This window comes from Olea europaea, unplaced genomic scaffold (genome assembly GCF_002742605.1).
Source record: "Olea europaea var. sylvestris unplaced genomic scaffold, O_europaea_v1 scaffold2308, whole genome shotgun sequence".
NCBI lineage: Eukaryota > Viridiplantae > Streptophyta > Magnoliopsida > Lamiales > Oleaceae > Olea > Olea europaea.
The window spans coordinates 11793-32666 of NW_019241173.1; the positions used below are offsets into that span (position 1 = coordinate 11793).

At 32.8% G+C, this 20874-nt stretch overlaps 1 protein-coding gene across 5 annotated transcripts; it reads left to right on the forward strand.

Annotated features, from left to right (window-relative positions):
* Positions 1 to 282: 282 nt before the first annotated feature.
* Positions 283 to 4196, forward strand: LOC111381444. Of its 5 annotated transcripts, none has more exons than XR_002700341.1 (4): positions 283 to 1664; positions 2190 to 2303; positions 3484 to 3591; positions 3664 to 4196. XR_002700341.1 is itself a non-coding variant. In XM_023005223.1 (4 exons), the coding sequence occupies exons 3-4, from the start codon at positions 3583 to 3585 to the stop codon at positions 4066 to 4068; spliced, it is 414 nt and encodes a 137-aa protein (XP_022860991.1). In that variant the 5' UTR covers positions 283 to 436; positions 1337 to 1664; positions 3484 to 3582; the 3' UTR covers positions 4069 to 4196. The 5 variants fall into 5 exon arrangements, 3 of the variants coding, with proteins under 3 accessions (XP_022860991.1, XP_022860992.1, XP_022860993.1); XM_023005223.1 differs by lacking the exon at positions 2190 to 2303 and having other exon boundaries at positions 283 to 436; positions 1337 to 1664; XM_023005224.1 differs by lacking the exon at positions 2190 to 2303 and having other exon boundaries at positions 283 to 436; positions 1346 to 1664.
* Positions 4197 to 20874: the final 16678 nt, after the last annotated feature.

Sequence of the window (20874 nt, forward strand, 5' to 3'; positions counted from 1 at the left end):
CCTCTCCCTATGTTCATTAATAATAACTATTCCCTACAAAAATCAAATTTTTTTCCATATTAATCCATTTGAAATTGATTTGTTATCTAATACCAACTAATTGTAAAGGGTTTAATATTTTAGATCTAAGATTTATTAATTTTTGCATATTATTATCATGAATTTATATTTTTATCTATACAACATTTTCCTTCAAATTCACCAAAGCCGGCGTCTCCCCCTCTCCCTCCCCCCCCCCCTCCCCCCTCCCCTCCCCCCAAATTTTTCCAAAAACTCAACACAATGGCTGGACTGAAACTAGTTATGAGGATACTGATATATCTCTTTCTTTAGAGGACAACGATAGACCTGATGGTAGGAAAAGGGGTCCTAACCACGGTGCGAATGGTTGTCCAGATGAAACTGGAAGAATTCTTTTAACTGTGAGAGATGATAGGTATGTATCCTAACCTTTTTTTAGTTTGTGTTGAATGTAAAATGATTTCACTGGTTTTAAAACTTACTAAAGAGGATGTATACTTTGCACTACTTGTGTGGTTAATGATTTATGCTTAACAATGTTAACCATCGAAGTAAATGAATATCCTTTATGATTTTTCAGGTTACTCTCATACATTTAGAAGAAATCACCATGTAAAAGCACATAATTCAGATTTTATCTCCTACATTTTGACAAGTTGTATAGATTAGAAGGTCCGGTGTTCTATGCAACCTTACAACCTTATAGACAAAACTTATGTGCTGATAAGTTTGGATCAGCTGCAATAAAAAAAAGTTATGGGAGGCTGTGATTTATTAAGTTTTAGAATTTTTGCTATTGATTAAGTTTAGGAGATTTAAAATTGGAAAGAAGACAAAGCACTTTGTGCAGGATAAAATGTTGGTTTTGCTTTGACATTGCAATCAACTTGTGTGAATTATTCCCCCAATTACTTTCTACTTCAATTCAGTTTTTGAAGATACAAAGACAAAAAAATGCATTCATTTGCTTTAAAAAAATCAGCAAGTTACATTTTGAAGAAGGTAAAATTGTTGTTTGCTTCAGTTTTCCTACTATTTGCCTGAATCCCTCACTTCTTTAAGTTCCATGCTATCTGGTTTAAGTTTCCTGCCTCTGTTTTCATGCTTTTAGATTCATTACTATCTCAGCATCACGTGCTGTAAGTACTAATTTAAAATCTTATTGGGGGTGGACCTTATCCTACATTTAGTTTGTTGCCAGTTGACACAAAAAATTTCTTGTGGGAAAGATTTCAGGAAGCATAAATTTCATTTAAATATACTTGTTGTCCTCATAAATTTATTGTTGCATACTAATGGTTGGTACATACATTAGCAACAATAGTCATAGCCAAAAAATAAGGAGAACGAAGTGGAGAAAGCATGGAATACCGCCTCAATTGATTGGCTGCGAGAGATATTCTGTTTAGCTTGAACTAAGGCTAAGGAAAGTAGTGGATCAGAATGTAGCTAATTGGAAGGGATATGGACCACCATGGTTAAGTACAGAGCATTGGAATGAGATAATTGATAAACATTGGAACAATGAAGGATGGAAGAAGAAATCTAAACTTGGCCGTAATGACCGACTCACTGTAAAGTCAGGAACAATTACTAAGCACACTGCTGGTTCAATAACAATTGCTGCCCACAAGTTGAGGCTGGTAATGTTTAATTTTATGAATCAATTTCATAGATGATTGACATGTTGTGGGTTATCTTATTCTATTAGAAGAGCTTTTGTTCTGTCCATTTATACTAGAATTCCATTTGTTAGATTTGTGCATATGTGCAAACTAATAATGTAGAGAAAGGCATATAAAGGGTTGCAATAAAATATTATTTTCCTTTCTTTATCCTTTTTGAACTTTGTTACTTTAAATCTCAATATACTCAAGTAATTTACCATTTGGTTAGCTATGTAACGTCTATATATTCACCATTAATCATATTACCACATAGCATGGAAAGAGAGAGATCTTGTTATTTTGAAATTAGAAAAAGATAAGATTCAGTTTTCTTGTATTGGGGTAGTTGGGAGATGCCCGTTGAAAAGTCACTGATGCTCTGAAATAGTGCATGTAGTTTTCATTGTGAGACAAGTTATGTATACAGAGTTAATGTGAAGAAAAAACAAATTAAGAACAGTGCCTCCTAATTCTACAAAGTGGAACTTCTTGGTGTTACAGATTCTACTGTTGAGGAGGGAAATGGTAGAAAGGTCTTCGAACTGGTTAAATCAGTTTCAGCTAAGCGTCTTGATCTTTTGAGACCATCAGCTCGATATTTTTCAATGTTTAAAGGTAGTCATTTTCATTTGTGATACAATACATTATTTAAAGTAGTTTCTCGAGCATTTTCCTAGATGGAGTGTCAATGCACCTTCATGTAGTCAAAGTTGACTTGCAAATTGCCATAACCAAGGACCAAATTCCACGTGACGCATGAGCAATGCAATTGTATGATGTATTAATCTCCATATTTTCGGATTCTAACCCGCGGTATATTAAATATGGACAATAGTCATAGTTACTCGATAGCTTTGAATTGTATACCATTTTTCCTTTAATTACCAATTACCAAAACCTTTGAATTTTTTACAATAAGGATATGAGCTTATCTCTTTTACTTGTTTAATTAAACTCTCTTTCTCCTGTTCATTCTCAAGTTGGTTCCTCTGCTTGACTGCTTTTGTCAATTTTGACTTTTCACCTTAAGTTATTGCTTGCTACATTTTGAGAAATGTTCTCACAATGCTCCGGTTCGATGTCTAATTTTATGCAAAAATCTTCTTTCACATGTGTATTTAGTATTTATAGATGATGTCATGATTGATTCCTATTTGATGCACAACTTTTGACATATAATCTTGTGATAATAATAGGACAGAGAGTGAATGTTGCAGACCATGAAAAGGGAAAATATACTCCCATTAGGGGCTGAATATGACAAAAATCAGCATGTTCTGTCTAGTTGAAACTGAAACTAGACCCACTGTCATGTTGTGTTCACTTACAGTTAATTACGTAGTAAGTTACCATTCGGGAAATTTAAAAGCTCTATATAAACCAGCTTCCTTTAATAATGGAATTTTATTTCCTTTACATGAGGTATAAGTTCTTAAAGGAAAGTATTTTAGATCGAGTTTTTTTGCTTGGAGTACATTATATTTTGCTGCAAGAACTAGTGCACAACATCTAAAATAAGAGTATTACATTTTTGCTTAGGTATAAGTTATGCTGATTTTCTTCAACATTTAACTTGGAATTTTCCAGATTTCAATGTTTGCTTTCTGATGAATGCATATTTTGTGCTAAAGTCGAGAACTTGCAATTTTAGTGAATAATTGTTTACATTATGAAAGTGTATGATGTGTAAAACCAGATATTTACTAGTATGCATGAGATGATGTTTTATTTTGGGAATAGTATGCCAATTAATAATCTTCTTAAACTAAACATTGACTATGTTGCTTGTCTTTAGTATGAGAAATTAGGCAAGCTACCTACTGCTGCACAATTGTTCGAACGTGTACATCGATGAAAGAAGGGAGAAGGAGACTTTGTAGACAATAAGTTACAAATGGTCTATGTAAGTGAAATACATTAATTTTTATTATATGTTGTTCATAGTTATTGATTGATATTTGCATTTGTTTTATAGGAAAAATATGAAAATGCAATTCATGATAAATATGGTTCAAATGTTTCATCACAACCTGAAATTGACATTGAAGCATGGTGTGAAGCAAGTCAAGGTCCTAGTAAGGGTGGTCGCTTGTATGGGCTTGGTATTCATCATCGTAAATTGCACAAAGTTGGCATCTCCAGTTCATACGATGGACAAGCTGATATCATTAATTTGCAAGAGGAACTTCGTGATGCTTGCGAGAAGATAGATCAACTTACAAGGGAAAATAGTGAATTACTTCAAAAGAAGAAGATGGTAGCTGTGAAGAAGAGAATAAGAGGATTCAGTTCAAACAAACCATACTTCGAATGTTGGGAGAAAGGAATGGGTCATGAGATTAGTCATTCAAGCACAATGATCTTCAATGGTTGGACATAGTAAATGTTTATTTTGTTTATAACAAAGTTACCACTGAAAGTGTTTGAAGATCATGTGTAGATATTTTTTGGATTGAATTTCGACAAACTAATATTGATTTTTGAAATGGAAGCTAAATTAATTTGATTTTGTGAAATTGTTGAATGGGGAATCATTCAATGAAATTGTTTCCAATTTCGTACCTGATTATTTGTTATTGTATTTTAACTTTTTTAATATGATTAATTCATGATACAAAATATATTAAATAAAAATGTTTAGCAGCATTTCTTTTAAAATTATAATTCAAATTTTCTATACGTTACTATTATAAACGAATAATTTTTGTAGGAAAATTGTTTTCACTTAGTGACGCTAATTAAAATGGAAAATTAGTAGCTATTTAGGGACAAATTAGTTGTTTGTAAATTTTGTTGTTAAAATTGGTTAGAAAACTGTTGGTAATACCAACGGCATAGTAACAACCCCATTCATCGGTAAATAGCGACGGCCAAAAATCCATTGAAGAACACCAACAAATTTTTTTTGATGTCAGTAATTAGCGATGGCAAATGTCCATTGCAGAACACCAACAAAATGTTTTCCCGTAGCTCAATTCCGATAACGCTAGATATCCGTTGGTAAATTAGCGGTGAGGGTTTCACTAACCCATTTAACGACATATCGATTTTGTCGGTAAGTGTTGTTAGCTACGGAAATCAAGCCATTAGCGACGGAATTTTCCGACTCTGAGGCCGCACTTTTTTGTAGTGTATGTACTCTGTAGTATATATTTTGAAGATAAGAGAGAGAAAAAAACCCGTAAGGTTGTAACACTGGTAGTGAGATCAAACCAAATTACATTGAATCTTCAAAATTTTAATTCAAAGAGAGATCATTTATATCTTGTTGGGTTGAAAAAATAATGGTGGGTGATTGTTGGACATGGAATTGGAGAAGACAAAGAGGCCTTTTATTTGGTTAAAAAAAGAAAATGAATGTTTGGAAGATAGTGTCAACTTAATTATAAATAGGGAAAGTAACATTTGTGATAAATAAATATAAGTGATAAGTTTGTTGCCATATATATATTAAAGATTTTTGTATTTTCAATTTTTATTAGTTTCTTATGTTTGCATACGTTTATTCTATTTTCAGAATTTTATAAATATAATTTTCATTTTTCTTCAACCAACCAATTAACTTTATATAATTTGGGGCCCTTACCAAAGCGAGACCTTAGGCGATCACCTATACTCAAGCTGCCACTGCCAGCACTAAACAGCTAGTCCAGACCAACCGTCTTTGTGCCAAGAAGTCCACTAATTGTCTCGTTCTATCATGCTGACTCTAACCCTTGCTCTAACTATTTGTTCCCTAATACTTTATGTTGTGCTTTTAATTTCAAAAAAGGGGAAGTAGTAGATTCTGATTTTGTGATGATGATGGTGGTAAAACTGTGATGATGTTTTAGTTAGGGAGAGCATGCTGTGTTATAAATTAGGAGAAGCATGATGTGTTATGAGTTAGGGAAGCATGATATGTTATAAAACCGTGGTTGAATGCTTTGATTTTAGTAAGTTCAATTCGTGCTTTGTAAATTACTTATATAAGTGAAGCAAACAATCAAATGATGATCACCTGCTTTGAGAAAATATACAAACATCTGGTGCATCAGCGGCTACACGTTCTGCCATTCTCTAGCAAGTTCAATCGACGATATGCTTTATTGATTAATCTCAGAAAAACAGCTTTGAGAAATTTTTACATGCAGCCAATGAACCTGCGGCAACAAGTTCTGCCATATTCCAGTGAGTTCATTTGGTGTTATGCATTATTGAATAATCGCACAACAAAATTGTGTTCTTCAGCTGTACTTGAAGAAAGTACATCGAAACATGAATCTTCAATCCAATTCAAAGATCAAGCTGTTTGATGTAAGTTAAGAATTGTCATTCTTTTAAAAAAAACAAAAAGGTTGAACCCCAACTTTGAGGGCCTCCACCGCCCTGCCCCTAGAGCTTTGTGAGGGAGGTAAATCGCAGGATGTGCCCCAACAGGTCAGGGAACAAGAGCTGCCTGTATACTGTGTCTACAAAGAATTTAATTCCATGTCTCAGGGATCGAACTCCCACACTGCGGCTACCAACAAGGCGTGAGATAACCTCACTCCTGTCCGTTGCACCATTGAGCTATGCCCCCGGGGGCAAGAATTGTCATTCTTAATCCAAGTAGTGGTTGCAGCTGAGTACAATAGTGGACAAGTCAAAAGAAGAAGAAAATCAGAGAGTTGTTCTTAGATTTCTTTTGATTGTTCTTTTGTTAATTTTGCAAAATTGCAAAATCGAGACTACTATATTTTTGATCATTTGATTTAGTAGATTGATTTACCCATGGCATGTATGCTCGTGGATGTTTCTCTTACGGGTTTATCATGTTATATCTGGTGTTCATACTTGTTAATTTCTACAATTGAGTAAATCACGTAGACACTATAATTCATCTATATGTTGATGTTAGAACTGTCTTAATAACTGCTTTTAGGATATTTTGATTGCCTGACGTGAACTATTTGAAATGGGTAATTAAGATAGAATTTTTAATTTACTAAGTTTAAGTATTTACGAACTATATTCTATTAATATAATCCCAACTACTGGTTCCAATAAAAGGTATTGTACTAGTCATGGAAACTAGAAAAAGCTATATGTCTACATAAGCAAAAGCTACACTATAAAAGAACCCAATAAAAACATCAAAAAACTAAAATAAAGAACACAAGTTCGAAATGGGGATAAAAATATGTGCATAATACAGAACATGCATTGAAAACTTACTGAGCAATGGACATTAAATTTGAAGATCTAGATAACTAGTAGATTTGACTTGCCTTGAAGCTAGGGACACTCAAAATTTGAAGAATCTTTATGTGTCTAATTAATTACTTTTATTGGTTTGCTTCAATTGAATTTTGAGCAGGAAAGTAACCAATAATATAAGAGCAACCTTTTAAAATAAAAATCCAAAAAAGAGAATGAACATCAAGTTTGGGTGTGTGTGTATGTGATGAGAAAAAAATGATAGAATTTGATCATTGAGGATTGCGATGGAACCAACTTTGAAGTTCATAAATTTATGCAATATTAGTTAGATTTAGGTGATGATGGGAGTTGGCTATGTAAAGATACACCAGATTAACAAGGATAATTTAAAAAGTTTTTAGGGTTTTATTTGGAAACTTATTATGAAGTGCTAAATTTTGAATCTGAAATCGTCGCGGTGAGTTATCTAGTTTCTTTCATTTTGCTCACATTGTAGAGTAGTCGAGTAGATAGTTTTGGTCAGAACTAGCAAAAGTATAAGTTTAGGGATATTGATTAGTGTATTTTACATTCTAATCTAGGCTCTTAAATTTAACTAATATTTGATTTTACTCATAGTAGAAACTAATATTATTTTTGTAGTAGAAACTTTCAATTTTAAAAGCTATGGATACAAAATGCATGATGTTTAAGCATAAAAGGACCAAAAGATGCAAAACAAAGAACTTATTCGGAGCATGTGAAGAAATCAGATCATAAAGTTCTATACAAAGAGCTCCATGGAAAATGATATACAATTGGAAAGGTAATAAAATTTGGAGTTCAACATAAAAATGGATGGCAATTAGGGGTTTTGTATCAAAAACTATGAATTTCCAAAGTTAGGCGGCTGAAACCAAGAGTATTTTAAGTGATCTCGTGGCACGATTTCTAAAGCCCATTGAAGACTACAAATATTCATAATTTAGGTCAAACAAAAGGGAGTTTTCATACCATTATTCATAAAATTCTTGGTAGAAAAATTACAAGAAATTTATCGAGACTTGGGATGATTATGAAGATGAAGAATGGCTGTCTATAATCATTGAAGATATCAAGGTTAAGGATTGTACCATCTTTTCTTCCAAATTATCCAGATCGTGTATTTATTATGTATCTTGTATTTTTGTTATTAAAATATGATAGACTAAACTGACAGCCCAAGAATAACTAACAATGATTGAGGGAGTGAATTGGATTTTTAAATGTTTTCGAAAAATTAATTCAAATTCATGAAAGTTGGGAATGATTGAGTCTTAAACAAAATGCTCAAACACGAAACAAAATGCTCAAATACGAAAGTAATAAGTAAAAGGAAATAGAAAGTGCAAACGAAATAGTTGTGGAGGTTCGATCACAACCAATGATCTACATTCACGAGCAAGGCACTTTCATAATATTGATTGATTTATGGTGCAATCCAAATCTTTACAAAGCTTTCGATGACTTTTAAGCACGGAGTATTGATTCTTATACAATATTGAGCTTTTTGAGACCTCAATATAACCTACAAATTAAAAGATAAATGATTTAAGAATTTGAAACTTCTTTCTTAATGAATGATATATAAACAAATTAAGTACTAAAAGAGAAAGATGCTAACACTTTAATGAATAACAATAAATGAAACTTAAGTGTTGGATGAGAAAAACTTTGATGAGAAAGATGTTTTTCAAAAGTTGATGAGAAAGGTGTTTTTCAAAAGTTGATTTAATAAAAAAATTTTCAAAGTAAATAATTTGATAAAGATAAGTAAGATGTAAGATCAATATAATATTGCTCAAGAATATCTCACTTAAATGCTCATCAAAAGTATGTTAATGAATGCAAAGTGAGATGGTATTTATAGAATTCAAAACCCCAAAAATTCTAAGTAATCGGATAAGTAACCGCACATCCACATCCTGAATAGGACAACTAAGGTAGCTGTTGTGTGTCGGAATTCTGAACAATTGAAAAAGTGGTCGTTGGACGAATCGGACATCTGGATGAGCCAACTGGACATTCGCATTTATAGATATTCCTCATATTTTTTCTTCTTGAATGTTTTGAAAAATGTAGGCTTTTGAAGGGCATTTTTCAATTTATTTTTTAAGGTAAGTGATATTGTAAAATGTGTTCTAGATTTAAATATTAAACTGAAATCTTTACTTTTTGAGGAGTAATTTTTATACAAGTGTTTTTATGAATTGACTTTTCACGCATACAAATTTATTCGTTGAGTTTTTATTAATTCATTGCTAAAGATTGAAGTTAGTGTCTTTACATATGAATACAAACATCTAATCTAATATCTTCAATGATTAACAAATGAAGTTCTTTGTCTCGAATGATTTATCTGAATGCTTGATTTCTATCACAATTTTTATTGAACGTCAAATGCGAGTCTTTTGATAGTGACCTTTTTGTCCTCAATCAATAACTATGCAACAATAGCTTGAAGACTCAAATTCAATTGATAGAAATAAAATTAACTTGTTTGTTATGATCAAAACACTAATGATAAAGTCAACAATAGGTCAATAATTTCCCCATCTTTAATTATGACAAACAAAATGATTGTAAAGAGGTTTCAAAACAATTGATAAGGAATATAAATCTTGGATGTCGTATATGATTAATATATTACCCCTATCTTTTACAAGCTAATTACAATATTCATTAATTTATCATATTTCTATCAAATACACATTTTTACTACCAAGCATATGCATATCATCTCGTATGTTTTCTCCTTTCGGAATAAGCAAAATGTGTATATATATATATATAAGAAAATTCTACCTCAAAGTAACATAAGATGCCAATCAACTAGAGTTCAATATAGAGCATATAAAAAAATGAGGTTATGAAAGTTGATAGCATGAAGAGGTTAGACTAACATAAGTGTATCCAAAATACATAAGCATGAAATGTAAATCATAGCTAAAGCTCTGAAGGAGGCGATCGAGGGAAGTGAACACAAAAATCATTTTATTGAGCCAGCATTGCCTCTTGTTGAGCATTTTAGTGAGCATAAAATGCATCTTACTGGGCTTGCATTGTCGTTTGTTGAGCTTGTATTACATCTTGTTGATCTTGCAATCGATGACCCGACTAGGTCGTCGACAGAGGACGTAAGTGAATCAACGCGTCTGTTGAGGAGATTTTAATGATCTTCTGTGAATTTTAAACCACTAGTAGGATGTGGAGCACTTGAACTTAGGATGTGGCGTGGTGCAAAATCATCATGATCAATATCCCTTTCTTCATCCTATCAAGTGGTAAGGACAAAGAACCAGACTCCACATCAAACCCTTTAATGTGTCCTATAGAATGAACAAGTTTCAAGTGCCCGAGAGCAATGGTCGAAAAATCCAATTTACGCCCCACCATGAAGGAATCAAGAATAAAGAGATTGAAGTTGTTAACTTTGTTTCAATGACCTTTTGGCGAAAAGATGACTTGGCAATGATATTTTGTAAAACTTTGAAAGGTAGGATAAGTTGATTTGCAGTAAGTTTTATGGGATTTTCAAAAGATTTGCCCGTTACATGACAACAAGCAAAAATAAGATCATATCCTTCAAAAGTGAGGTGGATTTTGTGTAGACAAACTTGATTTCCCCATTTCCCGAGTTTAAGTATAATTCGGATAATGGATTTGGTAATGATAATTTGTTTTCCTTTGAGCAAGAAAGAAGTATTATCCGAAGTGCGACTATGATGCATATGTTTATAACATTCTTTCATTAGGTTGGGATAGGCACATTCCTCCATGGTTGCAATCGAGACCCAACCCATGTTTATGAAATATTCTTCAATGAAAATGGCGGATGCTTTAAGAGTAAATTTAAAGAATAAGCATTCTTACCAATAAGAATGGGTGATTTTTTGAAGGGCTTTTCTGGCTCTTCGACTTTCATATCATATTCTTCATCAGAGGGAGGAGGAGGAGGAGATCTTCTAGGGTTGTCTTAAATCATTTTCCCAAGCTTTTCCCGTCATTGTTGAAAAATAGTTGAAGAAAATATTAAAAAAAATGAAAAAGAAAGGTTAGTGTTCAAATTTTTGTTTGAATTTGAAATTTTGGTGGATGAAAATTTGAATTTTTGAGAGATTTGAGGTGTAAAAGTGATGGTTTTATTTTTTATTTTTTATTTTATTTTGGGGAGTATTTGATGATTGGATATGGAAATATGAAGGACTTAGAGAAGATTTAGGAAGACAAATGAGGGAAATGAGAAGAAAATGAGAGAGTTGCATTTTCAAAACCAAAAAATCTTAATGAAAATGACGTCCGATTGTTGGTAGAATAGGTTTTTTTTTCCTTGTTTTCCTCTATCGTACGGGACAAGGATTCCAAACAGCCAGGTTGACTTCACGTGCTTTCCTTTTTTATATACCCTACTAGAATTAAACATGCAATCAAGTAATAGCACATATTAAAATTAATCACACATGAACATAAATTATGATTTTAACTTAGCCATGAAGTTAGGATTCATCGATAATATCCAAACCTCTTTGAATGTGTGAGATATATCAAGTGCGGGAGGTTTTGTGAAAATGTCTGCCAATTGATTTTTTGTGTTTACAAATTCTAACACAGCATCTCCCTTTCGTGCATGATCTCTTAAAAAGTGGTGTCCAATTTAATATGCTTTGTTCAAGAATGCAAGACATGAATTTTTGAAAGGTTAGCGCTCAAGTTTTCACACACAATAGTTATATGGTCAAATGTTTAGCAATCATTACTAAGTGTTTGTTTTATCCATAGAACTTGTGCACAACAACTAGCGATCGAGATATATTCGACTTTGATGATAGACAATGCAACGAAATTTTCTTTCTTTCTAAACCACAACATAAGTGCAAAACCTAAAAAGTGACATATTTTGCTAATGCTTCTATGATCAGTTGTGCAACCGCCCCAATTTGCATCTAAATAGTTAAGTAGGTCAATGTGTATGCCCTTAGGATACCGAAGATCTAAAGTTCTAGTCCCACAAAGATATCTAAAAATTCATTTTATGGCATTAAGATGAGATTCTTTTGGGATTAGCTTGAAGTCATACACTAAACATAATATCGAGTCTACTAACTATTAAATAAAGAAGTGATCCAATCATATCTTGATATTTTGTTACATCAATAGAAGTACCTTGGTTATCGTTGTCTAATTTTATGGATGAGCTCATTGGAGAATTTGTTGACTTCAAGTCTTCCATTCCAAACCTCTTGAATAATCCAATATATATTTATTTTGACTAATGAATATCTCATCATTAGTTTGTCTAATTTGAAGTAAAAGAAAGAATTTGAGTTCTCCCATCATGCTCATTTTGATCTCCTCACTTATACATTTTGAACAATCATCACATAGAGAAATATTAGTTACACAAAAAATAATACCATCAACATAAATTCGAACAATAATCATAACATTCTTTTTTATTTTAATAAACAGGATAGTATTCGCTTTCCCTATTGAAAAATTGTTTGAAAGTAGAAATTTGTTCAATATTTCATACTAAAGTCTAGGAGCTTGCTTTAAATTATAAAGAACCTTTCTAAGTTTAAAAACATAATCTGGATACTTGTAATTTTTAAAATAATGGGTTGCTCTACAAAACCTCTTATTGAATACAACCATTTAGAAATGTACTTTTAACGTCTATTTGATAAAGATTGAAACCTTTATGGCAAGCAAATATGAGAAACATGCGAATAGATTCTAATTTAGCAACTGGTGCCAAATTCCTCAAAATCGATACTTTCTTCTTGATTGTAACATTGTGCAACTAATCTAACTTTATTATGCATAATTATCCCATCTTTATCTCATTTACTTCTAAAAAACCCATTTTGTACCAATAATGGTTTTATCATTTGGTCTAATGACTAAATTTCAAACATGATTTCTTTTAAATTGATTTATCTCTTGCATAGCTAGAATCCAAAGTTAATCAAACTCAACTTCTTTGAATTTTTTTGGGTTCAATTTGCAATATGAAAGCACAACTATTAAGATGATTTCCAGTAGACGCTCTAATAGAAATACATTTGGATGGATCACCTATAATAGGTTTTTTTTTGGGTGAGAAGGTCCATTCTTCTGGTAAAGTAGGGGCATTTGGTACTTTGAAAGGTTCTATTTCACTTTGTTGAATACTTGCTTCTTCCTCGTGTTCATATTTTGGATCTTCCTTGTTATGATCTTGTATATTCATTTGTTTGAAATGAATTTCCAATCCTACATCATTGACAATAATTTTTTCACGATCAAGATGATTAGTTTCATCAAAAGTAACATGCATTGATTCTACAGCGACTCTATACGCTTTGCTAGTTGATGAATATCCTAGAAAGATTCCATGTAGAAGCCCGAGAAATAAAATGCAATTAGGCTATTATGTTATGATGATCTAGCATCACAAGCCTAGCTCATTCAAAAAACGAGCTATGGAAGCTCAATCCATTTAAGATTATGAAAGTCCAAGCCATAAGTAAATTAAAAACCCAACAATTTAAGAGATTAAGTTTAAATAAATTTGATTACAAAGATTTAATAAATAACTGGGTTACCACAATGGTTATCTACATGAAATTTCATATAGATAACTCAGGTTCGAATCACCATCTAGATGTTTTTCTAAAACTTTTATATGAATTATTTTTACGGCTTAGAGACTCTTCAAATTCTTAGTTAAAGATCAAATTTAATAAATTTAATGATAATACAACTTCTCCACTTAGTTTTTCATTAAAAAGAAAAGTTACAAGAAGTGGAATGTCACTTTTTCACTACACCCCTCTTCAAATCTGAATTTTATCTCATTTTCTTTCAAAAAATATATTTTATTTCAATTTAAGCTAAGGGAATAACAAGGGTGAGAAAAAGAAAGGCTTTCTACACATCTTGTTCTTTGATATCCAAGAAAATTCAAGGTAGGTAGAGGTGCAAGTATTTATTTCGTTTCAAATTATGATTTTCGATAAATGTTTGAATGAAATGGTACCTCCGAGTATGGTGCTTCGGCACTACAATAGTTTGAATGATTATTCCCGGCTCTACGTGTTATGATAATGTTATAGTAATTGAATTTTGTCAAAAATCTATCTACGTGCGATGATATGAATCTATAGTTCGAAATTTCTAATTTGACGACAAAATGCACCAATGATATCTATTGAGTTTCAAACTCATGGGTTAGTTCCCTTTCTACAGATTGAATGAATTTGCCTTGGGGCGTGAATGATTGTAAAAGATGATGCGATATGCCATGGAGAAGCTGGTGACTTAATATCTTTAGTTGATTATGAATTGTTTATGTTTTCTTTAAATTAGGCTTCTATGGATGTTTTGTGCGGATCTATTCTAACAACATTCTTTATGAATAAATTTATCTTTGAATATGGACGTATTATAGGAATAAATTTACAAACCACCGTTTACAAAAAATATATATGTTAGCGATTTAAAGTTTTGCTGTCTTTAAAAGAAAAAAAAGATTCTGCCTCGTTTTTAAAAATTCATAACTCCTTCGTTACTTGGTATTTTTATATAAAACCAATGGCATTGATAGTCTCGTAAGTTAGCCATTGAATGAACTTGGAACCATGTCAATCTGATGTTGGTAAAATTTTATATGTTTTGCATAAAGTAAACTGTACTGGGTAGAGTCGTCATATTCCCAGCTCTGCCTTGATTTCAAAATTTCCTAACTCCACCGTTACTTGGAATTTCCAGATGAAACTAATTGGATTCGATAGTCTCATGGATTAGCTACTGAATAAATTTAAAATCATGTGGTTTTGATAACTTTGGAATTTTACATGTCGTTTCAAGTGAACTGCACCGATTTACCTTTCAATCGGGTCGCTGTTGGGTTTTGAGAAATATTTTAATACCTCATATGATGCCGATGGAATCTAATTTATGACTATATCATATTATAAGGATTTTACTACTCCACACTAACATTTGATAAAGTTTCGAGATCGATAGCTATACAAACGAATTTATTGACACTTACCCTACGAGATAGAAAAAGAAAACAGCTTTATTTAGTTAGTGTTAACTGGATTTTGGGATATATTTTAACGCCTTACATGTCACCAATGGAAGCAAGATTTTTGATATGTTATATTATAAGATGTTCCCTACTTTATCTTAAAATTTTACGAAACTTTGACATTGATAACTATGCAAACGAGTTTATTTTATAATTTTATAGTAAATTGCATGTTAGGAAAAATATAGTTCTTAAGGAAATTTTTTAAAAACTAAATGTTTACGTTTCCGTTAAAGGAGTAGTTAATTAAATTATTATTTTAAATAATTTCTAAGTCTAACGCTAAAGTATAATGGTTTGAGTGACGTTTCTGTCCATGCGGGTCGGGACGGTACAGAGTGGTATCAGAGCACAGTTTAATCGATTTTGTAGACTTAGTGGATCTTATTTATGAAATGAGAAAAATGAAATATTTAAGGCACTCCATGGCATCTTGTATTCATCAGTTGACCTCATCCGACGAACCTAAGGTATAGAATAAAATATTATGTTCCACTTTATTTTTCGAGCATGATTTATAAATCATTTAAGCTTGAATCTATGAAAAATGCTTTTGATGTTTATTATGAAATATGTTATGTAAGTTATATTTTGTTTAAATATACATGAAGAAATGATGATTGCTCATTATATTAAAACCTCAAGAGTATAATGTATAAGTTGATATCACTAATAGAGATAAAACATAATTGGACACTTATGTGACAAACATGGTTAGAACTTATCTGATCGCCAGAAAGGTCACAACTTGTAGAGCTGTGTTGAACCGTAGGTCCTTCATTCAATCCTATGAGAACTATGTGACTGACCCGCCTCGTCCACTTGTTGAACATGGACATGACATTTATGAGAGATGTATGGTAGCAGTAGATGTGTCATGCATATCGAGACTGTGAGTAACCTCATACATTCATTCTCTCCACAAGGGGGAAACATGGAAGTCATGGATAGGGATGAGAAGCTAGAAAGTAACACTCCAGAGCACCCCAAATACGATTGAATTTAGTATATATTGTCAGTTCCTTCTAGACAAATGAAGTGAGAGCTTAGAACCTCAACTGGAGATAGTAATTGAGCCCAATGATGAGATTGAGCCCGAGCCCGAACTTCAGATTGAATCAAACCCAGAGGAAGATCTCGAATGAGAGCATAAGGATGACTTTGGGTTGGAATTAGAGAATGATCATGAGCATGAACCTGAACCACAGGTTAAGACGGACCTAGAGTCAGGACCTGAGGCAGAAGACTCCTCCGAAAATGAATCTTCACCAAAAAAGACTCACAAAATTCATAGGGATTAGAAATTTAGAATTCCATTTCCTTAAGATATCTTTTCCTTTATGTTATTGAAAGTAAAAAAGTTATCGAACTATTGTATATCCTGGTTTCAAGGAGTACTGAATAAAAAAAACAATTCTGATCAAGTTGAGATTTTTTCTGGTGTTAAAAAATGAAGTTAATGTGAGATATTATATCTTATCTCTAGGGAAATGTCTCAAGCAAACCAGAATAATTTGATACAGGATCTCCTACAAGCGGTTTAAGATCTTGGCAGGCTGAATCAGAATCCAGCTCCACCTATACCATCAGCTTCTATTACTCTCCCAACTCATGCTTTGGTGGTTGAGTTATTTCGAAGGCATAAGCATCCTTCATTCGATAGAGCATCTGGTCCACTAGTAGTTGAAACTGGCTTCGTAACTTAAAGCGAACTTTTTGACTCATCGATTGCACTGATGCCGAAAAGGTCCAGTGTGTGGAGTTCATGTTTACTGGTGAAGCAAGTCATTGGTGGGATTCGATATCCCGAACTAGAACTCTGGAGCAGCAATTGGCATTAACTTGGGGACAATTCAAGAAGAAAGTGATGGACAAGTATTTTTCTCAGTCTCTAAGGGATTTCAAGGAAAACGAATTCCTTCAACTTAAGCAGGATAATATGTCCCAACTGATTATGAGCGAAAATTTGACCAACTCTCAAGGTATGCTCCACAGCTGGTGGACACGAAAATTAAGAAGACTCGAAAGTTTGAGCGAGGGTTAATCCCAGACCTAAGCATGATTCTTATGTCACATCATTTCACATCATACCGTAAGATGCTGGAACGAGCTCACACTATTTAGTATCAGAAGGTAAATGCAGAGCAACACATCAATTGTACAACCAGCAGGACAAAGGACAGGTTGGAAAGAGAAAATGGAATGGTCAAAACAAAGGAAAAGGCAAATGGCAAAATAAGAAGACTAATATTGGACCTAGTGCTAGTAGGGACATAGTAGCTACAGTAGCGCCATGTCGCCAGTGTGGTAAGCCTCATCGAGGGGATTACTTGTATGGAAAGAATGCCCGTTTTCAATGTGGTAAGCCTGGGCATATTGCTAAGGATTGTCCTATATTTGCTCAGAAGAAGGATGATAACAATGATCAGAGCAAGAAGGGAAAAGCACGAGTATTTACAATGACTCAGAATGATGCAGAGAAGAACTCAAATGTGATAGCAGGTATATTACTGATATTTGAAACACCTACTTATGTACTGTTTGATTGAGGAGCTACTCATTCTTTTGTATCAACGTCTTTATTGCTAAATCTAGTATTAATTGTGATAAGTCAAAGAGTACATTAGAAGTTAACATTCCCTCAGGCAGAACATTGAACACAGATCAGTTCGCTAGGTCTGTGAATCTTAAAATTGAGGGAAAAACATTTGAAGCAAATTTGTATGTGATAGAGATGAAAGATTTTGATGTGATTTTAGACATGAATTGGTTAGGATATAATTATGCAACCATTTGTTGTAGAGAAATGAAAGTGTCTTTTCAGAAATCGGGAGAGGAACAATTTTCTTTCCCTAGAATAAAGACCAAACCCTACCTCCAACTAGTATCGACCTTAAAAGTTGAGAAAATGTTGAGAAAGGAAACATTTCAAGGATTTATAGTTAATATCTCTGGAGAAAAACTGGAAATGATAAAGATTGAGAATGTACCAGTGGTACAAAAATTATAGATGTGTTTCCAGAAGATCTACCTAGTATTCCACTAGATAGAGAAGTGGAATTCACAATAGATTTGGTTCCCGGAGCGGCACTAGCATCTAAAGCTCCATACAGAGTTGCCCTAAAAGAACTTCAGAAGTTGAAAATTTAGATACAAGAACCGTTAGACACTGGCTTTATTCGACCAAGTGTATCACCATGGGGCGTACCGGTATTGTTTGTAAAGAAGAAAGATGAAAGTATGTGGATGTGTATCAACTATCAGAGTTGAACCATTTGACCCTCAAGAATAGGTATCCTCTCCCAAGAATCGAGGATTTGTTTGATCAATTGAAAGGGGTTAAGGTATTTTCCAAGATCGATTTATGATCTAGACATAATCAATTGAAGGTTAAAGAAAGTGATATACCTAAGACAGCTTTCAGAACTCATTATAGACATTACGAGTTCACAGTTATTCCATTGAGATTGACAAATGCTTCGGCGGTGTTTATGGATTTGATAAATAGAGTATTTCGTCAGTATTTGGATAAATTTGTTATAGTCTTTATTGATGACATTCTAATTTACTCCAAGAGTAAAGATCAACATGAAGAACATCTTAGAATAGCGTTAAAAACATTGCATAAGGAAAAGTTATACGCCAAATCTAAAAAGTGCTAATTTTGGTTTGAATGAGTTGGATTGAAGTAGATCCGATAAAGGTGGGAGTGGTAACTAATTGGAGGACACCGACTAATGATGGTGAAGTTTGAAGTTTTTTGGGATTGGCTGGATACTATTGGAGATTTATAAAACGATTTTCCAAAATAGTTGGACCAATGACACAATTGACAAGGAAATGAGTAAAGTTTCAATGGACAGATAAGTGTGAGCAAAGCTTTCAGGATCTAAAACAATGATTGATTATAGCACCTGTATTAACAATAACTGAAGGTTCGGAAGGATTTTTTATATATAGTGATGCATCCAAACACGGTTTGGGATGTGTACTGATACAACATGGAAAAGTAATTGTCGGTTGTGTCAAGACAATTGAAGCAACATGACCAAAATTACCCGACGCATGATCTAGAACTTGCAGCGGTGGTTCATGCATTATATGAAGGGAAGTGTGATATTTATACGGATCATAAGAGTCTCAAATATATATTTATACAGAAGGAATTGAATATGAGACAAAGACGATGGTTGGAGCTTGTAAATGATTATGATTGCACTATTTATTACCATCCTGGTAGGACTAATGTTGTTGTTGATGCTCTAAGTAGAAAGTCGATGGGACAGTTAGCATCATTATCTACTATTCCGATGGAGTTGATCAAAGATTTGGAAAATTTGCAAATCGAAGTGATTACCACACCAGAATAAGTCATTGCTCATTTAGCAACTTTGATAGTTTGACCCACTCTTAGAGATCGGATCATAGAATAACAACGTAAAGGCCCATTTTTGTAGAAGATCAAGAATGAGATTGGTACTGGTAAGAGAAAGGATTTTGAAATAGCTTCTGATGAGGCACAATTATTTAATGAATAACTGGGTTGCCACAATGGTCATCTACATGAAATTTCTTATAGGCAATCTAGGTTCAAATCACCATGTAGATGTTTTTATAAAACTTTTATATGACTTATTTTTATGGCTTAGAGATGCTTCAAATTCTTAGTTAAAGACCAAATTTAATAAATTTAATGATAATACAACTCCCATACTTAGTTTTTCATTAAAAAGAAATGTTACAAGAAGTGGAAAGTCACTTTTTCACTACACCCCTCTTCATATCCGAATTTCACCTCATTTTCTCTCAAAAAAATATATTTCATGTCAATTTAAGCTAAGGGAATAACAAGGTGAGAAGAAGAAAGACTTTCTACACATTTTGTTCTTCGATATTCAAGAAAATTCAAGGTAGGTAGAAGTGTAAGTGTTTACTTCGTTTCAAATTATGATTTTCGATAAATATTTAAATGAAATGATTCCTCCAGGTATGGTGCTTTGGCACTACAATAGTTTTAATGATCATTGTCTAGCTCTACGTATTATGATAATGCTATAGTAATTGAATTTTGTCAAAAATCTATCTACATGCGATGATATGAATCTTTAGTTCGAAATTTCTAATTTGACAACGAAATGCACTGATGATATCTATTGAGTTTTGAACTCACGGGTTAATTCCCTTCCTACAAGTTGAATGGATTTTCCTTTGGGCGTGGATGATGATAAATGATGATGCGATATGTCATGGAGAAGCCGGTGACTTAATCTTTTTAGTTGATTATTAAATGTTTATGTTTTCTTTAAATTAGATTTCTATGGATGTTTTGTGCGGATCTATTCTACAAACATTCTTTATGAATAAATTTATCTTTGAACATATACGTGTAATAGGAATAAATTTACAAACCACCATTTACAAAAAAAAAAAAAAAATATACGTTAGCGATTTAAAATTTTGCTGTCTCTAAAAACAAAAAATTCAGATTCTGTCTCATTTTTAAAAATTCATAACTCCTTTGTTACTTGGTATTTTTATAGAAAACCAATGGCATTGGACATTCTCATAAGTTATCCATTGAATGAACTTGGAATCATATCAATCCGATATTTGTAGAATTTTATATGTTGCATAAAGTAAACTGCACTGGGTAGAGTTGTCGTATTCCCATCTTCTGTCTTGAATTCAAAATTTCCTAACTTGATCGTTACTTGGAATTTCTGAATGAAACCAATTGGATTTGATAGTATCATGGTTTAGCTATTGAATAAATTTGAAATCATGTGGCTTTGATGTCCATGGAATTTTACATGTCATTTTAAGTGAACTGCACCAGTTTACCTTTCAACCGGGACACTGCTGGGTTTTGAGAAATATTTTAATACCACATATGATACCGATGGAAGCTAA